This window comes from Arvicola amphibius, chromosome 1, assembly GCF_903992535.2.
Source record: "Arvicola amphibius chromosome 1, mArvAmp1.2, whole genome shotgun sequence".
Taxonomy (NCBI): Eukaryota; Metazoa; Chordata; class Mammalia; order Rodentia; family Cricetidae; genus Arvicola; species Arvicola amphibius.
The window spans coordinates 70,423,970-70,443,535 of NC_052047.1; the positions used below are offsets into that span (position 1 = coordinate 70,423,970).

Here is a 19,566-nt window from a genome sequence, read left to right on the forward strand (position 1 = left end):
AGGAGAATAACTTGCGGTCAGGAGTTTGAAGACAGCCTGGGAAAGACTGAAATTTTGTCTCAACAAACAAACTGACAGAGCATCTAAATATTAGCTAAAATCACAAAACTCTTAGAAAAACCCCACAAGAATAAATCTCCATGACTTTAGAGTTGTCAATGAATTCTTAAATATTACATGAACAACATAAAAAAAAATGTGTTTTTTTTTTTTTCTGCTGCCCTACACTGCAGACATTGTGAGACCGGTCAGCCCCAGCTGACAGACATGTGATACATGGCCTCCTGCCTGCTGGCTGCCCTTGGAGCAACTTCTCTCTCAGGACAGACATCAAGAAGATCCTAGACAGCTTGGGCATCAAGGCAACTGATGGCCAGCAGCAAAGTTATTAGTGAACGGAACAGAAGAAACATTGAAGGAGGGTGTTGGCAAGCTCTCCTGTGTGCCTGCTGGCGGGGCTGCTGCTGCTTCTGCTGTCCCTGGCTCTGTAGCTCCTGAGACTGGCTCCTACCCCCATTCCCTCATGCTCTACCACCACCCACGCAGGGTAGAAAGACGAAAGGGAGTCTGAAGAGTCAGATGATGGCTCAGCATTTGGCTTTTTGATTAAATTTGTTTCCCTACAAATAAAGTTTTTTATGTAAAAAATAAATAAATGCAATTTGAATTTTTTTTGTGGGTAGTCACAAACATGGAGAGAGGAAGTGCAAGGAAGTGAGAGGTTCCTACACATTCCCAGCTGTACATAGTTCTCTCTCTCTCTCTCTCTCTCTCTCTCTCTCTCTCTCTCTCTCTGGTTTTCTGAGACAGGGTTTCTCTGTAGCTTTGGAGCCTGTCCTGGAACTAGCTCTTGTAGACCAGGCTAGCCTCAAACTCACAGAGATCTGCCTGCCTCTGCTTCCAGAGTGCCAGGATTTAAGGTGTGCGCCACCACCACCTGGCTCTGTACATAGTCCTTTACTGTGAATCTTTAAGCCTCTGGTACTTTGTATCTTGGTCAAGAATGGAGTCTTTAGCTGGGTGGTAGTGATTCATGCCTTTAATCCCAGCTCTTGGGAAGCAGAGGCAGGGAGATCTGAGTTTGAGATCCAGTTACACAGAAAAACACTGTCTCAAAAAAACCACACACACACAAAAACAACCACACTATAAGTCACAGCTCCAGAGAGTTGGGAATGTGAGGGTTATGGGGTAAGGTGGAAGGGAAGTGGGAAAAATACATAGTTCAACAAAAAACAAAAACAAAAGAACAAAAAAAAAACGGAGTCTTTGGAGAAAATTCTATCCTTATAAACAGGTGTTGAAGAACGCTCTTTGTAGGTGAAGAACCTGGGCAGATGAGAAGGCTGAACTCCCTTCTGAAACAGCCGCTACAACTTTGCCCGCATAGGCACTGCACAGGGACAGTTTCCAGGTTCTGAAGGGAGATGGGAAAATAGCCTGACTTGATGGACTGGAAGATTCAACCATGCTAACCTGTCGATGCTACCCCAGACTCATCTATAGAGCCAACGCAGTCCCATGAAGCTCTAACAATCTTTTATGAGTAGTCAAACTCCAACTGCCCAATGGGTTTCTCAGCATCAGGAGAGCTATGCTTACCAAGATGCCCAGAAATAACTTCCAGGTGTGGGGCTGTGCTAGTTAGTTTACTATTAACCTGACACAAACTAAAATCATTATGGAAGAAGGAACCTCTTAATTGAAAAAAAATGTCCACCAGATTGGCCTAAAGGGCATTTTTTGATTAATTATGGATATGGGAAGGCACAGGCAGTGCCATTCCTGAGTAGGTCCTGTGTTGTACAAGAAAGCAGACTGAGCCATTGAGAATAAACCAGTGAGGAGTGTTCATCTATGGCCTCTGCTTCAGTTTCTGCCTTACCTTCAATATCTATACAATAAAATAAATCTTTTCTCCACAGTTTACTTTTGGTCATGGTGGGTTTGCTCTTTGTTTTTGTTTGTTTTTTGTTTTTCTGTGTAACTGCCCTGGCTGTCCTGGAGCTCACTGTAGACCAGGCTTGCCTAGAACTCTGCCTCCTGAATACTGACATTAGAGTATGCCACCACCGCCTGCTAGTCAGTCACGGTGTTTTATTACAGCTGTGGGTGGTTCAAAACACATGTTCAGTGGCTGGTGCTAAGAGTCACGACTGGGAATGAACCAAACTCTTCCTTTGATATAAACAGGATGCTGAAGCTCCCTTCCTGAGGACACTGGGAGATGCTGTCCTGTGCTGCTTCCCCTGGTGTTGCAATAGCAGGCTCAGTTTTATTTATTTATTTTTAAAAATTTTTGTTTTTGATGTTGTTTTTCAAGACAGGGTTTCTCTGTGTAGTCCTGGAACTTGCTCTGTAGACCACGCTGGTCCCGAACTCAGAGATTCGCCTGCCTCTGCCACCTGAGTGCTTGGATAAAAGGTGTTGGACACCGCTATTTGGCTGGGTCCAATTTTAAAAGTATTTACTTGAGTGTCCTTTCTTGCCTACTTCTGGTAGTGAGGGCTGAAGCTATAACACAAAGAAAGCTTTCTTGTGTAGGCCTAGGAAAGCAGGATTCCTTAGTGCTCAACATCAGCCAATCTTATAGTGTGGGGTACCAGACCCTTGGCCATAAACACTTGACACTTTTCTCTGACTCTTTATTAGATCTCAGACAAGGAATTTGAGTACCTAGGCTGCCTTTAATCTGCAACAAGCTCTAACCAAGGAATCTTGGTTAGATTCTAATTCTAATTTACCTGAGAAATCTTGGCTTCCTACGCCCATATAAGAGCTTTATCAGCTGTAGGGCCAAGGACTCCAATATCTGAGAAGGAAGGCAGCTCACTTGTGCCATTTTCTGCTGCTTCTGCCTGTGCACTATGGCCTGTACACTCTTGCTAAAAACCAGATCTCATGACTTCTATTTTTTTAAATATTTTTATTTATTATGTATACAGTGTTCTGCCTGTATGTATACCTGCGCGCCAGAAGAGGGCGCCAGATTGCATTACAGATGGTTGTGACCCACCATGTGGTTGCTGGGAATTGAACCTCAGAAATCAGGACTTAAGAGCACCCAATGCTCTTAAGCGCTGAGTCATCTCTACAGCCCTACTCACTTCTATTCCAGTAAGGCAAAGGACTCCAGAACCATCTCACCCATAGTGCACTGGCACCATCTGCCATACATAGCAAGGGTAAACTGCCTCAAATCATAAAGCATTTTAAAATCTGTATTATTGTCCAGCAAAAACTTTGAGTCTTTAATCTGTACTCTGTTAAAAAAAAAAAAAAAACAGAAATAAGAGTGGAGTTAAAGGCCATGAGCATGAAGCTGGCATTATGTATCTGTAATCCCAGTACTTCGTGTATGGAGGCAAAAGGAACAGTTAAACGCCAGCCTACATGGTAAGGTTTAGGCAGGCATGAGCTACTGTCTCAAACAAAAACCAACAAAAGACATGAACCACTCCCCTTTTTGAGACTCCCATTTTGGATCCAGCTATGTAGCCCACACTGCCCTCAAGCTCTTTATGTTGTCCATATTGACCTCCAATTGGTCACAGTCTTGCCAGTTCTGGGATTATGGGTGTGTTCCTCCAAATCTGGCTGAACACTTTTACACTGGGAGAATTTTATGATCGGCGGAGCGCGATAGTTTAGTTAGTAGTACTTTGCCTGTTTATAGCAGGCTCTGGAGCCAGGACGATCCAGGACAATCCCACCCAGCAAGTTTTCTGTCAGAAAGCAGGAGGGGGCACCCAAGTTGCTGCTTTACAATAGGGCTCACTAAATCCTCTTCCCCAAACCGGCTGCAAAACAAGTGTTCAAAAAAGTAGATCTTTGCTGGGCGGTGGTGGAGCACGCCTTTAATCCCAGCTCTTGGCAGAGGCAGAGGCAGAGGCAGAGGCAGAGGCAGGCGGATCTCTGTGAGTTCGAGGCCAGCCTGGTCTACAAGAGCTAGTTCCAGGACAGGCTCTAAAGCTACAAACCCTGTCTCGGAAAAAAAAAAAAAAAAAAAAAAAAGTAGATCTTGCTATTCACATTATTTTGTGCAGAGATAAATTTCACTAACTCAACTATTATTTAGTGCTTGTTTTGGCTACAAAGCCGGTGGGCCTCAAAGTCGCGACGCTTCTCCTCGGGCCTGTCAAACGCTGCAATGACCAGAGTGCCCATACGCCCTGAGTTTACTAGAGTCTTAACCAGGCTCTGGAAGCTTCTCTCCTCTAATGACAGTGGAAGCGCGCTGAGCAACAGGTTGATTTTGGCCAGCAGCAAGCTCCGCATTGGCGCGAAGCCCGAGAGGGACGGAAAGGCAACTCTGTGACATCACGACACGCCCACAGCCCGTCGCTCATGAAGGCCGCTCCTCCGGGGCCGGGCTACGCGCTGACGCCACACGCCGGGGCGGGGCTGAGAGTTTGGAGCCCGGAGTGGGGTGTCGGCGCCTCACTCGGGTGGAGCAGAACGGCAGACAGGTAACCTTGCGCGGCGGACGGGCTCGGTCCAGGGCTGAGCGGCTCGGCGCTTGCCAGCCGGAGCCGGCGACCGAGGGGGAGGCCTACACGCCCTTGCAGCCGGGCCACCCAAGTGACGGGCGTGAAGCCGGACCGAGCCGGGCTGACGGAGGGCGGCGATGGTGGGCGGGGGACGAGCCTGACGGACAGGTGTCGGAGCCAATGGAATGGTAGGGTCCGCCTGGCGGGCGGAGATTGGCGGACGCGAACGCGCGCCGGGGGTCGCCGGGCCGAGCGCTATTGGCTCTGGCGGTGGAGCCTCGGATGCGGCGGGCTTGGGTGTCGGTGGCTCGGCGGCCCGGGAGAACCCCAAGGTCGCGGCGCGTCACGTGGCCCGGTCGCTTCCTCCGGCCCGCGCGCGTTCTTTTGTCCTGCGTGCCCTGACCCCAGCAGGCCGCCGTCCTTGTGTTCGCCGCGCCCGGTCACGGCGCTGACCTTGGTGCCTGCGGCAGCCCCACCTGCCGGTGCGAGGTGAAACCGGCAGCGGGCCAAGGTGACACTCGTTTCCCTAGAAACCCCGTCCACGCACCGCTTTCCTCGCGAGAGTGTCTGTGACAGACGCGAGTTATTCCGCCGAGTGGCTGGGAACGCTGCGACCGTGCCCCCGCAGGAGTTACAAGATCGTGTGCCTTTTACCCACGCGCAGTGCGCCTGTAGCCGAGATGACAAGCTCGGGAAGGGTAGTCACGTGGCGGACACGCGTGTTCAGACCGGGGGCCCGAGGGTAGCGCATAAGGGTAGCTGCAGGGTGAGGCTGGAGAAAGGGAATTAAAGGGAATGAGAAGCGCAGCGCTAGGCTTTGTGCGCATGCGTAGCCCCACTTCCTGACTCGCTCTGTGGGATCAGAAAATGGCGGCGTTACCATTGGAGGGTGGAGTTTTAGACCCTTGACGTCAAAAGGTCACTCAAGGAACACCTCTACAGGCCCAAGTGGGGTCAGTGGTGTCAGCCAGTTTTCGATCGAGGCCTCGAAGGACGTGTAAACAATTTAGATCCGATGATCGTCAGTCAGAGGTGTTATCTGTAAATAGTGACGCTAATTCAGCTGTGCAACTCAGCTTCTTGACCTCTATGTAGAAGCAAGTAACTAAAAACAAATGTTTTTTCCCTGTGGATTTCATTACCCTTATGGGCCGGACTTGCGTCTGTGCATCCTGTGCTATGACATTGAGCAGAGGACACTGTTGGAGTTTCCTAGTTTCCCCGGTCTTGTGGGCCCTTGACGTGGCCCCCGGTAGATTACTTAGTAGCTGACGTTAGGATGAGTGACACCGTCATTGTCTTTTTTCTCTTTCTATTCTTGTCCCTTTGCATCACATATTAGGCAGTTTTCTTTCTATTTAAAAAGTTACATTATTTGTGTGTAGGGGAACATGTACATGTGACAGCGCTTGTGTAGGTGTCATGGAACAACTTTTGAGAGTTCTCCTTTCACCGTGTCCTGGGGATTGAACTTAGGTGGTCAGGTTTGGTGGCACTGATCTATCTTGCAGACGTTTTCCCCCTGGTATGTACACATTTAGGTTTGCTAATCTTTCTGGTAGATTGACCTTTGCATTATTTATGTTCCTCTCAGTCTCTGGTAATTGCCTTTTCATTGCTCTCTGCTTTATTAGATAATAGGTCCATTCTTGGAAATACTTGGGTTTTTCAAGATAGGATTTCTCTGTAGACCTGGCTGTCCTCAGACTCACAAGAGTCTGAGGCCTACCTCTGCCTCTCAAATGTTGTGATTAAAGGTGTGTGCCACCACCACTTGTTATGAAATAATGTGTTTTCGATCTTACTTTCATTATTACTATCTTGTAGACAAACATATACTTTTATTTTATCCTCCTGCCTATTGGGCTTTTTCTGATGTCAGGATTTATAGTGGTATGTTAAATGTTAAGTCTTCCATTTTGCATATTCTAGTTTCATTTCTCCTCTTTGTGCTGACTTCCTTTGGGTTACTTTAGTACATACGGCCAAGGCTTGCCTTGGACCCAAGGTTGTCCTCTTGCTTCTGCCTCCTGCATGCTGGGATTTGCAGGCATGCCACACCATTCCTGGCACTGTGTATGCATGTGCGTGTGTCGATCAGAGAACAACTTCAGAGAGTCATTTTCTTTTCCCACCGTACGGATCCTGGGGATCCAGTTTGGGTTGTCATACTTGGCAGCAAGTGCCTCAACCAAAGTGATGAGTTTTCTTGGCAGCTCTTGTTGGATGATTTCAGATCGACAGTTCTGTTCCTTTAGTATTTGAAAACTGTGTCAGTTTTTAAGTTTTTCTATTCCTTGAGACAAGATCTTCCCTGGAGCTAGGCTGCCAGTTAGCAAGCCCCAGCAGCCCTCCTCCTGCCTCCCCCAGCACTGGACTTACAGATGCACATTAGTGACCACACCTGTCTTTGCAAGTAGCTTCTAGGGATTTGAACTCTAATCTTCATGCTTATATAACACTGTTACCCACTTAAGCGGTCTCCCCAAACCTTTACTTAATTTTATTTTCTTGGTCATAATGCATCATTGTAGTTTTTCACAGGTTTTCATAAATTTATGATATGTCTGTAGTGCTTAGTTTTAGGGTCTGTTTATCTTCTTAAATATGTATAGTTAAGCCTTTTACCAAATCAAAATTTTGTTGTTGTTGTTGTTTTTGTTTTTTCGAGACAGGGTTTCTCTGTGTAGCTTTAGAGTCTGTCCTGGAACTTGCTCTGTGGACCAGGCTGGCCTCAAATTCAAAGACCTCCACCTGCCTCTGCCTCCCGAGTGCCTTGATTAAAGGCGCCACCACCACCCAGCTGTTGCTTTGTTTAAGACAGGATTTCTCTCTGTAGCCCTGGCTGTCCACTCATTTTGTAGACCAGGCTGGTCTTGAACTCAGATTATCTGGCTGCCTCTGCCTCCTGAGTGCTGGGATTAAAGGTACGCGTTACTTACTGCATCTGGCCCTATCCAGATATGGTAGTCTTAACAGCTATGATATATTGGTATTAGTGTAAGTAGAGAAAGGTATGAGAAGTGATCTCATTTATTTACTTAGTCAGGGTCTCACTGTGTATTCTGGCTGGCCCAGATCTCTCTCATTCATTCATTTATTCATTCATTTTTGAGGCAGGAACTCATAGAGGTCTTCTTGTCTCTGCCTCCCAGTGCCAGGATAAAAGGCATGCACCACCATGTCTGGCTCTTAAATTTCTAAGCAGAGTAGAGCGGGCATTTTCTGACTGCTAAATGGCAGAGAATGCTGCCTCAAGTCTAAGAACTTTGTTACTGCTGTTGTTGTGGTCCCCACCCAGTATGAGGATTATGCCCTTATTACTGCTGGAATCAGGCCCCAGCTGATTGTCGCTGGAGTAAAGGTGGAGATAAAGTCCCTCATTTGTGCTTTGACGTCACTGAAGATGGAGCTATGGTACCTTCTCTGATGTTTGACTGTAGTAGGAAAATTGTTTCATTTCACTGCACCTGTCACTATGCTTTGACTTAAGAGCATAGGCTTTGTGCCTTCTCTTGTCTACACCTGTTAGCATTTTTTTTTCTTTTTGGTTGTTTGACACATGGTTTCTATGTGTAGCTCTGGCTGTCCTGGATATAAATCTGTAGACCAGGCTGGCCTCAAACTCACAGACATCCGCCTGCTGCTGTCTCCCAAGTGCTGGGTTAAAAGCGCTTCACACCACCGCCCGGCTGCCTGTTGGCATTTCTTAGAGTTCCTCTATTCATTAATCTGGAATATGTGGGGTAAGGGACGGTGCTCTGTCAGTGCTCTATCCAAGATTCAAGGTTCAAGTCAGTTTGCTTTCTTTCTCCACCTTTTGGAGACTTTTGTTGTAAATTTAACATTTATGTTTGGGGCAGAGTTTAGCAAGAAACAGAAATTCTGTATATACTTTAATAAAATATTGGCAGATTATCATGCTTTCTATAAAGATTTCAGAATTTTCACTCTTTCAGAACATATCATTGCCTTTAATACCAGCACTTGAGAGACAGAGACTGGCAAATCTTTGAGTTAGTTCCAGGCCAGCCTGGTCTACAGAGTGAGTTCTAGGACAGTCAGGACTGTAACAAAGAGAAACCCTGTCTCAAAAAATAAAAAACCAAGGGGCTGGAGAGGTGGTTCAGTGGTTAAAAACACTCTTCCAGTCAGTTCCAGTGGGTTCAATTCCCAGCACCCACATGGCAGTTCAGAACTGTCTGTAACCCCATATCTGGCACCCTCATGCATACAAAAAGGCCAAAACACCAATGCACTTCAAATAAATAAATTTAAATTCTATTTGAGATAGGGTCTATCTAAATAAGTAACTCTGGCTGGAAATCTAGAGGCCTCTCTCAGCCTCCAGATGGCATTACAGGTGTGTGTCATAATGCAACCTCTTAAAGTGCCTCTTCCCTTCCCTTAAGCCTTCACTAGTCTGCCTGCTTTAGACCCCTGCAGGCCTGGGCACCTCTGATGCTGCAGAGCCACAGCTAGGGAAAGAGCACAGCCATCTTCAGACTCAGGTATAGAGACCTTCAGTGGTCTGACTTTGGAAGTCCTCCTGGATGAAAGCCTGCATGCAGTTAGATGGGCTAAGTAGGCCATGTACTAGAAAATGGAGATACTCCACTAATGTTTCACGAGTTAGAGTAATTGCCATACCAAGGTGACTGGTGTTTACTTGAATTTCTCAAACATCTCTGTTGGCTTCTTATAAGTTATAATTGTAAGTTGGCCTACTTGTTAAGTTATAATTCTTTAGTCATAGAATGTATTATAATTACAAACAAATGAGAGCGACAAGAGTAATTACTGTCTCTACTGTTTGGTTCAAAGATACTGAGCAAGTCAGGTCTAGTATGTAATGCTTACTCAGCATGTAGGTGTCTTGATACTTGTGCCACTATCAGTAAAGTTCTTAACTGCACAAGGACCTGGGTATGGTGGTACCTGCTTGTAATCCTAGGGCTGAGGAGGCAGAGGCAGGCGGATTCCTGGGGCTCCCTGGCCAGCAAGCCTAGTTTATGTGATAAGTTCTGGGCGAGTGAGCTACCTTGTCTCCAAAAAGGAAGGCAGCACTTGAGGAATGACACCAGAGATTGACCTTGGGCCTCCCTATAAGCACACATTTATAATTAAAATGTTGATCTAATATGTAAGTATATATATATATCATACATATATCTATGTGTGTTTAATATTTAGATGTTCTTGCCTTAGCTTCCAGAGTGCTGAGAATATAGGTGTGTGTCATTATGCAACACCAACACCTTTTTTAAAAAATTGTGTTTTATGTTCTTTGGTGTTTTGTAACAGGAGTTACAGAAAGTTGTGAGCTGCCAAGTGGGTTCTAAGAATTGAACCTGGGCCCCTCAGGAAGAGCAGCCAGTGCTCTTAACTTCTGAGCTATCTCCTCAGCCCCTATGCAACACCTCTACTTCCCCAGAATACTAAGAGCACAGAGAATACTCAATGATTTTTGGATACAGTAGAAAATGCCATTTTGCAATTATTATCAGTTCTTAACCAATCCTTGTTGTCTTTTTTTGTAGTCATTTTAGACAGTATATAAATGTAAAGAGGGGGCTGGAGCGATGGCTCAGTGGTTTAGAGCATTGGCTTCTCTTCCAGAGGTCCTGAGTTCAATTCCCAGCAACCATATCATGGCTAACAACCATCTGTAATGAGATCTGGCGCCCTCTTTTGGCGTGCGAGCATTTATGCAGGCAGAATGTTGTATACAGAACTAAATTTTTTTTTTTTTTTTAAAGAATCTTAGTCCTACAGCTAGTTGCCTGGATACCCAGGGTAGCTGATTGGGAACTTCCTTTAAAATAAATAAATGTAAAGATCCCAAGTCAGATGGGATCAAGTCTGCAACTCTGTGCCTACTTCTCTGGGGCTAATCCAGGCATTGCAGGGGTGTGAGTGTGTCAGTTTGAGTCATGCTCTGTCTTGCTCTCATGTGGACTAGGCATTGAGCAAGTCATTGGCTGGTGTGAATACCTTTCAAGCTAGAATCTTTTTCCTGAACAAGTTTTATCTCCTTAATGTTCTCCTAAACCTTCTCTCTCTTTTTTTAAACAGGCACTTGTGGAAGGCTTCAGGACAAAATGTTTCATTTAAGGACTTGTGCTGCTAAGTTGAGGCCATTGACGGCCTCCCAGACTGTTAAGACATTGTCACAGAACAAACCAGCAGCAATTAGGACGTTTCAACAGATTCGGTGCTATTCTGCACCCGTAGCTGCTGAACCATTTCTTAGTGGGACTAGTTCGAACTATGTGGAGGAGATGTACTGTGCCTGGTTGGAGAATCCCAAAAGTGTACATAAGGTAAGGCTCCCAGAGCGCTCCTGTGCTGTGTGTGTCGGTTAGGTGCTCACTGACTGCCAGGTAAGTAAGTGTACCTAGGAGAGTCGGTGGGCAGGCAGGCAACTGGACCCCAGCACCATCTACCACGTCAGCTGCATCAGACTCAGTGCGGCCTCACTGGAGAACACAGCCTTCTTGAGTGGTTTCCAGCAATAAACTCAACACTCTGAGCACACAAGGAAGCATGTGTAGCCCTTCAAGGATATGAGGAAATACAAGTGTGGTCCTGCGAACATTGAAGAAGCACAAGACTGGCGCTCCAGGATTTCCCCAAAGCTTGCTTTAGGATGAAGCCTCTGAAGAAAGTCTGTGAGAAAGAACGGGACCTCTAGATGCTCTTCCGTCCTTACTGCTCTGAGAGAACACATGTATTTGTGACATTATGAATTCAGTACATGTAATTTCTATATAAACTGGTTTAGATCCTTGTTTCTCTTTTTCTCCTGTTTTTTTATTTTTCTGTAGCATCTACATGGGCATTTTCTTCTTAGACCCTTTTCTTTTCTGCGCTGTTTGCCTGAACCCTTTCTGAGGGTAACTTGTTCAGACATGTGGAGATGTGAATCCCAAAACTATCACAATATATCCACTTGCCCTGGGCTAGTCCAGGCATCTTAGTAGTGTCAGAATTGGTTTGGTCTGTTTGTGGCCAATGACTGTTTATAGGGTTTTTTGTTTTGATTTGTTTTGGTTTGGTTTTTGGCAACAAGGTTTCTCTGGGTAACAGCCTTAGCTATCCTAGAACTCACTTTGTAGACCAGGATGACCTTGAACTCAGAGATCCTCCTGCCTCTGCCTTGTGAGTGCTGGGATTAAAGGTGTGCTCTGCCACTGCCTGGCTTGTTTATAGGCTCTGTGGTCATTTAGCTTTTGGATAAGGAACATGGGGTGGTTGCAGTGTGGTGTGATGTAAGAGTTTATATTCCACAGCTCCTCATCTGTAAATTTTTGGAGAGAAAAGAAGAAAATGGCAGAGGCATGATGATTATCATCTTTATGGAGGCCATACTCAGCCAAGATGTTTACCTTTCCTGTGAGTTGGGCCTGTTTGCCCTATTGAATCACAGAGTCACCTCAACAGAAGGCATCCTGTGCCCGTTACCCATTGACCTGTGATTAAGTTTTTTGTTTGTTTTGACTTAAGGTCTTTTTTTTTTTTTTTTTTTTTTTTTTTTTTTTTTTTTTTGAGGCCCTGGATGAATGTCATGAACAATTCCAAGAACAGACAGCCCCGCCCCGTGGCCCCCGCACACCTGCTCTCATAGCCTCACCCTGCTCCTCTTTCATTCCATGTGTTGACGTGGTGGCTCCCTGCTGAGCCTGAATCAGCAGTTATTTACCTGCGCTCTTCCCAAACCTGCTGCTTCTGATTCTGGCCACCTGTGTTCTTGGATATCTTACAGATGACTCTCATGTACATGTGGCATTTGAGCATACTAATATAACCTTCTTTAAGGAGAAAAGTAATGTTGAAGGTGCTGGCAGCTTTCTGGTGGCAAACCTAATTGGGACCATATTCAAGGATGCTTCATTTACTGTATGAACTGGCAGAAGAAGAAAAAAAACTATTTTCTTGCTTTTTATGAAACTAGGCCTGAACTTGGCTTTTGTAGACCAAACTGGCCTCAAACTCACAGAGATCCTGCTGCTCTGCCTCCCAAATACTGGGATTAAAGGTATGCGCTACCACTGCCTGGTGAATCTGGGCTACCTTTAAAGAGTTAGGCATTGCTCTGCCCCTTCTACCTGTAGAGGGAGGACCAGAAAGGCTGATTGAAGGGCTGGGCCCTCTAGAAATCCTAGTTGTAGTCTGACAGCACTTTGATCTCTCTGATGCCTTGTTTGCAGCTAGATAGTCCTCCTCAAATTGTATTATGCACACACATGGTACATACACATTTTTTGAGGGAGATGACTCTTAATTTAAGTCTTTTTTTTTTCTTTCCCCTCAGAGACAGAGCTTCTCTGTGTATCCTTAACTGCCCTGGAACTAGCTCTTGTAGACCAGTCTGGCTTCAAACTCATAGAGATCCACCTGCCTCTGCCTATCAAGTGCTAGGATTAAAGGCATGTGCTGCCACCACCTGGTTTAAATCGGATTTTTAAAGATACCTGTAATCCACAGAATGTTAAGATCTGTAACCTTAGAAATGCTTCAGTTTTATTAAAAATGCTTTGGGGACTTGGGAGACGGACCAGTGGATGATGTGGTTGATGTACAAGCATGAAGACCTAAGTTCAGACCCCCAGCACCCATATGAAAAGCCAGATGTGGCAACATGCACCTATAACCCAAGTGCTAGGGGTGGGATCAGAGGATCCTGGGGGCTTGCCTGGTCAGCCAATTTAACCACACTGGTAAATTCTATTTTAGAAATATCTGAGGTCAGTTTCAGTAATTATTTTCAGAGAGGTCATGGGGGCTGCTGGTGAATGATGTTCAATAGGACAAACTTAAATTTATTTGTTTATCTGTCTGTCTGTCAATTTTGAGGCAGAGTCTCTGTATGTAACCAAGCTGGTCTTGAAATCATATAGCCCAGGCCTGCCCTCAACTCATGATCCACCTGCTTCTGCCTCACAAGGAGGTGTTTTTTCATTTCTGGGGGGGGGGGTGGGATTCGAGACAGGGTTTCTCTAGCTTTTTGGAACCTGGCCTCAAACTCGCTCTGTAGAGCAGCCTGGCCTCGAACTCTCAGAGATTGATCTGCCTTTGCCTCTGCCTCCCGAGTGCTGGGATTAAAGGTGTGTGCCACCACCGCCCAGCATAAGGAGGTGTTTTCATGACCACAGTGAATACAATTCTCTAATAGAATTACATCTTTGATTTGATTTAAATCTTTGCAAATATCATAAAATTGCCCTTCTAAATTATGAGTAAGTGTGCGTGTGTGTGGATCAATTTATGTGGGGAGGTTAGTGGCATCAGATCCCCTGGACTTGTTGTTACAGATAACTATAAGCAGCCTGACATAGATTTTGGGCACTTAATTGGGATATTTTTGTTTGTTTTCCTTTTTTCTGAGACAGAGTTTCTCTACTTAGTCCTGACTGTCATGGAACTCGCTCTGTAGAGTTCTGTAGGCTGGCCTCAAACTAACAGAGATCTGCTTTCCTCTGCTCCCAAGTGCTGGGTTTAAAGACATGTGCCACCACTGCCCAGCTCTGAATTGTGATCTGTTAGAAGAGTAGCAAGTGCTCATAACCACTGATCCATCTCTCCAGCCTTTTGTGTTTTGCTTTATAGTTAAATATGCATATGCATAAACATATTTTTACTTGTATAGTGCTTAGAATCCAACCAGGGTACTTCTGGAGGCTTTTTTAAAATTTTTGCTTTTTAAGGAGTTGTGTTGTGTTGTATTGTGTTGCTCAGACCCTGGCCCAGGTCCCTGAATTCCTGTGCTCAAGCAGTCCTCCTGCTGTAGCCTCTCAAGTAGTAGGGTCTGTGGGTGCCGGCTGCCATGCCTTGCTTTTACCACCCCATACCCCTTTTTGTGATGCTTGGGATTAAGCCCGTGGCTTTGTGCATATGAGGCAATGATTTGGGCACTGAGATATATCTCTGTCTGATGTTAATTATTTGGTTGAATCCTGGTCTCACATTATAGCCCAGACTGACTGGAACTCATTGTGTAGCACAGGCTAGTTTGGAAGGTGTGGCAATTCTGTATCTCAGTCTCCCAAGTACTGGGATTATAGACATGAGCCATCATGTATGACCATATTTAAAACAAGACAGCCGTGATGGCACGCGCCTTTAATTCTAGCACTCGGGAGGCAGAGGCAGCCAGATCTCTGTGACTTTGAGGCCAGTCTGATTCAAAACAAGTTCCAAGAAAGCTAGAGCTACACCAAGAAACCCTATCTTGAAAAAGAAAACAATAACCACAGAAGCAACTTTTTAAAAAGATGGCTGGGTTTTAGTTTAATAGTACTGTATTTGCCCAACATATATGAGGCCCCTGGTTCAATCCCCATATTCCATAGAAAAAGAATATATAATTGTGAAAATTCTGTGTGTGGCAAAAATATTGCCACTGGATAGAACTCCCATGTCCCTTCTTCCTGTGCTGCTCCACAGTATTCTGTTTTCTTACTTGATCTGCCTCTGCACCAGGTCTACTATCCTTTAGTTCTAAGCTTGGTCTTCTCTGAGACTCTATCTGTTCTAGGTATTTCTCATTGAATGCTTTTAAGAATCTTTGGTGATAGCCTGTTATCTTTTTTTTTTGATTTCATAACTTGTTGGGGATACATAGAATGGTGACATCTATTTTTGTGGGGGAGGTTGTTTTGTTTTCAAGACAGGGTTTCTTTGTGCAACAGCCTTGGCTGGCCTCGAACTCCTGAGTGCTGGGAGTAAGGTATTGCCCAGCCACTTTTCTGTTTTAAAAACAGTCAGAACTAGGGTTGGAGAGATAGCTCAGTGGTTAAGAGCATTGCCCACTCTTTCGGAGGTCCTAAGTTGATGTGGGAGAGTCTTCTGTTTGAGTTGATTTCATTGGCTAATAAAGAAACTGCCTGGCCCATTTGATAGACCGCCCCTTAGGTGGGTGGAGTAGACAGAACAGGAAGAGGAAGTGAGGTAGAAGGATCAGTAAGATGCTACGCCTCTCCTAAGTTAGACAGACCACCGTGCCTCTCCTCAGAGAGAAGCCAGACGCGATGAAGCTCCAGCCCAAGATGGACGTATGCTAGAAACTAAACGGTAAGGCACCACTTCATGGTGCTACACAGATTATTAGATATGGGTTAATCAAGATGTGAGTAAGAGGCTGAAAATAATGGGCCAGGCAGTATTTAAAAGAATACAATTTGTGTTTTGTTATTTCGGGTGTAAAGCTAACCATGCAGGAGCCGGGTGGGATGAAAAGCAGGCCTGCCCGCAGCTTTTCACTACACTAAGTTCAATTCCCAGCACCCACATGGTGGCCCACAACCATCTGTAATAGGACCTGATATCCTCTTCTGGCATGCAGGTATATATGCACTCATATATAAAATATAAATAAATAAAATTACAAAAAAAACCAGTCAAAACTAGCCAAGCATAATGACACATATATGTGATCTCAATAGCCTTTGTTAATGTTTAAAAGAAGCAGGTAGTTGAAAACTGCTAAGCCCCTGTCAATCTTGAAACTGGTTTTGTTTTACTGAGTAGAGACAGTACCCAACCTCCAGGTATATAGTATGGCATCTAGTTCTTCTGAAGCAACTACCTGGTTTTGGCCTGACTGAGATAAATCTGGTTCTTCCCTGTGTTACTCCAGCATCTGTCTTGAAGGTGCTGCTCAGAGGTCCTGCTTCTGTTTCCTGCCTGCCTGTCATTGAGCGCCCTCACAGGTGCAGCACTTTGTCCTTTTCCTGGCTTGACACCTCCACCTTCCCAAAGCCTCCCTTCTTCCTGAATTTGTTAATCGATCCTTCCTTCCTTCCTTTTTTCTTTTTTATTTCTCTTTTTTTTTCGAGACAGGGTTTCTCTGGACCAGCTCTATCTGTCCTGGAACTTTCTTTGTAGACCAGGCTGGCCTTGAACTCACATAGATCCGCCTGCCTCTGCCTCCCTCTGTCTCTGCTGGAACTAAAGGTGTGTGCCACCACCACCACCCATCTTGATAGCCATTTTTTATTTGTGTTTTTCTTATGTCTTTTGCTTGCCCATTCCTAAAGTACAGTAGGAACTACGGTTCCCGGTGGCTGCTGTAGGAGTGAGGGACTCTGCATTCAGAAACTAGGAGGGCTATCACTTTCATTTGGCCTAACTGTTGCCCTTTCTGGCCTGTGCTTTATTTCATGCTCATAAACCAAAATTTTCTTATTTTCTGCAAGTGAACCTGTCTCGAAGAGAAAAGATACAAGTCATATGCATAATCTACTTTACAAGTCACATTCATTCCATGGGAGTGACAACTGCTTTGACTGCATTCAGAAAAATCCAGAGAAAATCAAAGAGCTGTGTGTAAGTCCAAGAAATAGCTCGTTTTCTCTACGTGTTCTAAGGAACCAATGCCAGTATTTAGAAAACAGAAGTTATCACATTTGTAGAGGAAGCCTGTACAATCTTGAGGCTTCCTACACTCTGACTCCTTCCCTCCATTCAAGACTATCTTGTAGGTCTGAGGCCCTTGGGACTCTTGCTTAACTCGGTGTTTATCTTGAGAGGGGAGGACGTGGTGACTTGAAGCCTCAGCATTCTAAAAGAAGTCTTGGAGCAGCTGCTTTTCCCAGCAAGCTTAGGGCTCCTTTGCAGGAGGCCCAGTCACAACTGTGGAGGACAAAATTGGTTGGTCCTTTTCCAGGTGGGCCCTAACCAGATCTACATAGGTGACCCCAGATAACCACTTTTTGACTGGTCTCTCATGAGTTGTGTCACATGCAGAGCTGGGCAGAGGTAAGTGCTCTCCTTTGCTGCAGAATCTCCTGAGTGTGCTCAAGAGAAGAGTCACGGGGTATGTTGGCTGTAATACTTTCCTATGGGAAAAGCTTGGTTCCCTAGAGTATTGGTATAACAAGCCATTCCCAAACTACATCTTAAAGTGGTAACAGTGTGGTGTTTCTCTTGATTCAGTCAGCTGAAAGCCCCTGGTTTCTCATCGTGGCCCCATGCAGCCAAGACTACTCTAGGCGGGGTCTATGAAGGCCTTATTCATAGCTGGCAGTCGTTGCTGGCCTGCTTCTTCAGGCACTAAGTCTTAGTTTTAGGAAAGTCCCAGTGATAAGGAGTAGCTGCAGAGTTCCTGAGATCTGAGCTCAGGTCGCCTACTGGAGCCTATTGGTAAGTGCGGGTTGATGTCAGCATTCATCTCTCATCAATGAGAGATGAGAGGCAGGGCATGTGTATGGACGGAAGACCATATAGGACTGACTGGCTAGGCTAGCCTCCACCCCGTTTGACTGGTCTGATAGTGTGGCCACCTGTAGTTCAGTGCAGCACGCCTTACAGTACCTTCCATAAGTCAGAGCTAAGGGAGCTTTCTTTGTCAGTCTTAGGTATCCATCACAATTTAATTCACGTACCCAGATAGAAAGTTCAGAAATTCTGTCACTTATACTGTACTGTAAAAACAACAGCATTGTTGTAATGCAGCATGCATTCATTTGGTGTTTTTACTGATATCTGATCGTGGTCTCCCTAGGTTTTTGTTAGTTTCTTGTGTTTTATTTACCTGCTAGGTAACGATATGTTACTATTATTACAGGCTGCCCTCCTCAAGAGCAGTGGGACCACAGGCATGCTCCTATCAGGCCTCTAGTTTTAACTGGGTTTGGTACCAGCAAGCATGGATCACAGTCTACCTGAGGCTTTGTCTCATAGATGGGATGGTGCTGGTCAGTGGTCCTATCTTGCTGGAAAAGAGACCTCTGCCTAGGGATGGCCTGAGTGGATAAAAGTGTCTGGAGTCCAGCCTCTTGAATCTTTTTTTGGGTTTTCAAGACAGTGTTTCTCTGTGTAACAGCCTTGACTATCCTGGAACTCATTCTATAGATCAGGCTTGCCTGAACTCACAGTGATGCACCTCTCTCTATCTCCCAAGTGCTGGAATTACCCTCTTGAATTTTTTTTTTTTTTGAACATTTGTGCTTAGCCTTTACTCTGGCTACTTTCACATTGGGCCTGCAACCTGTTCACACAAGGTAGTCACACATTCACATTTGAAATCATTCCCAGGGTGTTTTCTGGAAGGACTCAGAGCCTGCGAGAAAGAACAGAGTCATAGGTTTGGAGGAGGGGGATAGATAGCATGCAGTCAGCCTTACTTGTGCATGCTGTGGCTAGGACAGCAGGGCTCGCCCTTCAAAGTGGCACTTACGTCCTGCGGGCAGGTGATCATAGGGCACTGGGTGGACACTGGGTCCCTCGGAGCATCTGCCTTTTCACTCATTTCCCTGTAGCTCATATTGATAACAATAAGTTTAATTAGCATTTGATCTTAATAATCAAGGTTATATATTTGATAATGCTGGGCTTCATCAAAAATTTATCGGTAGTAGGTAGGCCTTTGAACCTGCCCTACCCATACCACTGGATTATTGTCACATGTCGTTGGTTATTCTTTGACTGGTACCAGTACAGGACTAAGTGCTCTGGGTTTTCTATAAATAACGTGGGAAGTCAGACTTCATTTTATTTCAATCATAGTATTAAAATTATTTGCATTTGAAAACCCACCAGCACTGCCTGGCCAAAAACAGGTTTTTAGAACCCATGTTTTTGCTAGGCATGGTGATGCATACCTTTAATCCCAACACTGGGGAGACAGAGACAGACAGATCTCTATGAGTTCAAAGCCAGCCTGGGATACAGAGTGAGACCCAGTCTCAAAACAAAAACAATGCCCTTCACCCACTCCCCACATACACTGTACAACTAACTCTTTTTAAAGAAAAAAAAGTGTTTTCAGCTAATGGGGTGGCTCAATTAGTAAAGCAGTGACCTGCATTGAATCCCTAACATCCATGTAAAATATGGCCACAGTAGGCTGGAGAGATGGCTCAGCAGTTAAGAGCACTGACTGTTCTTCCAGAGGACCCGGGTTCAATTCCCAGCACCCACATGACAGCTCACATACATGCAGGCAAAACACCAATGCACATAAAAGTAAAATAAAAATATAGCCACAGTGCTTGTAGTCCCATCACGGGGGTGGGGAGTAGAAAGTTCTTCATACACATATATGCACATGTGTACAATATGCCCCCCCAAAAAG

General features: G+C 45.2%; 1 protein-coding gene across 2 annotated transcripts in view; it reads left to right on the forward strand.

Moving 5' to 3' along the window:
* The first annotated feature begins 4,352 nt into the window (after positions 1–4,352).
* The window catches only part of Ogdh (oxoglutarate dehydrogenase), a 64,541-nt gene continuing 49,327 nt past the window's right edge, over positions 4,353–19,566 (forward strand). For both annotated transcript variants that reach the window (XM_038309688.1, XM_038309682.1), the window contains exons 1-2: positions 4,353–4,469; positions 10,566–10,813. In XM_038309688.1, the coding sequence (XP_038165616.1) occupies positions 10,592–10,813 (222 nt within the window). In that variant the 5' untranslated portion in view covers positions 4,353–4,469; positions 10,566–10,591. The remainder of the gene's footprint in view (positions 4,470–10,565; positions 10,814–19,566) is intronic.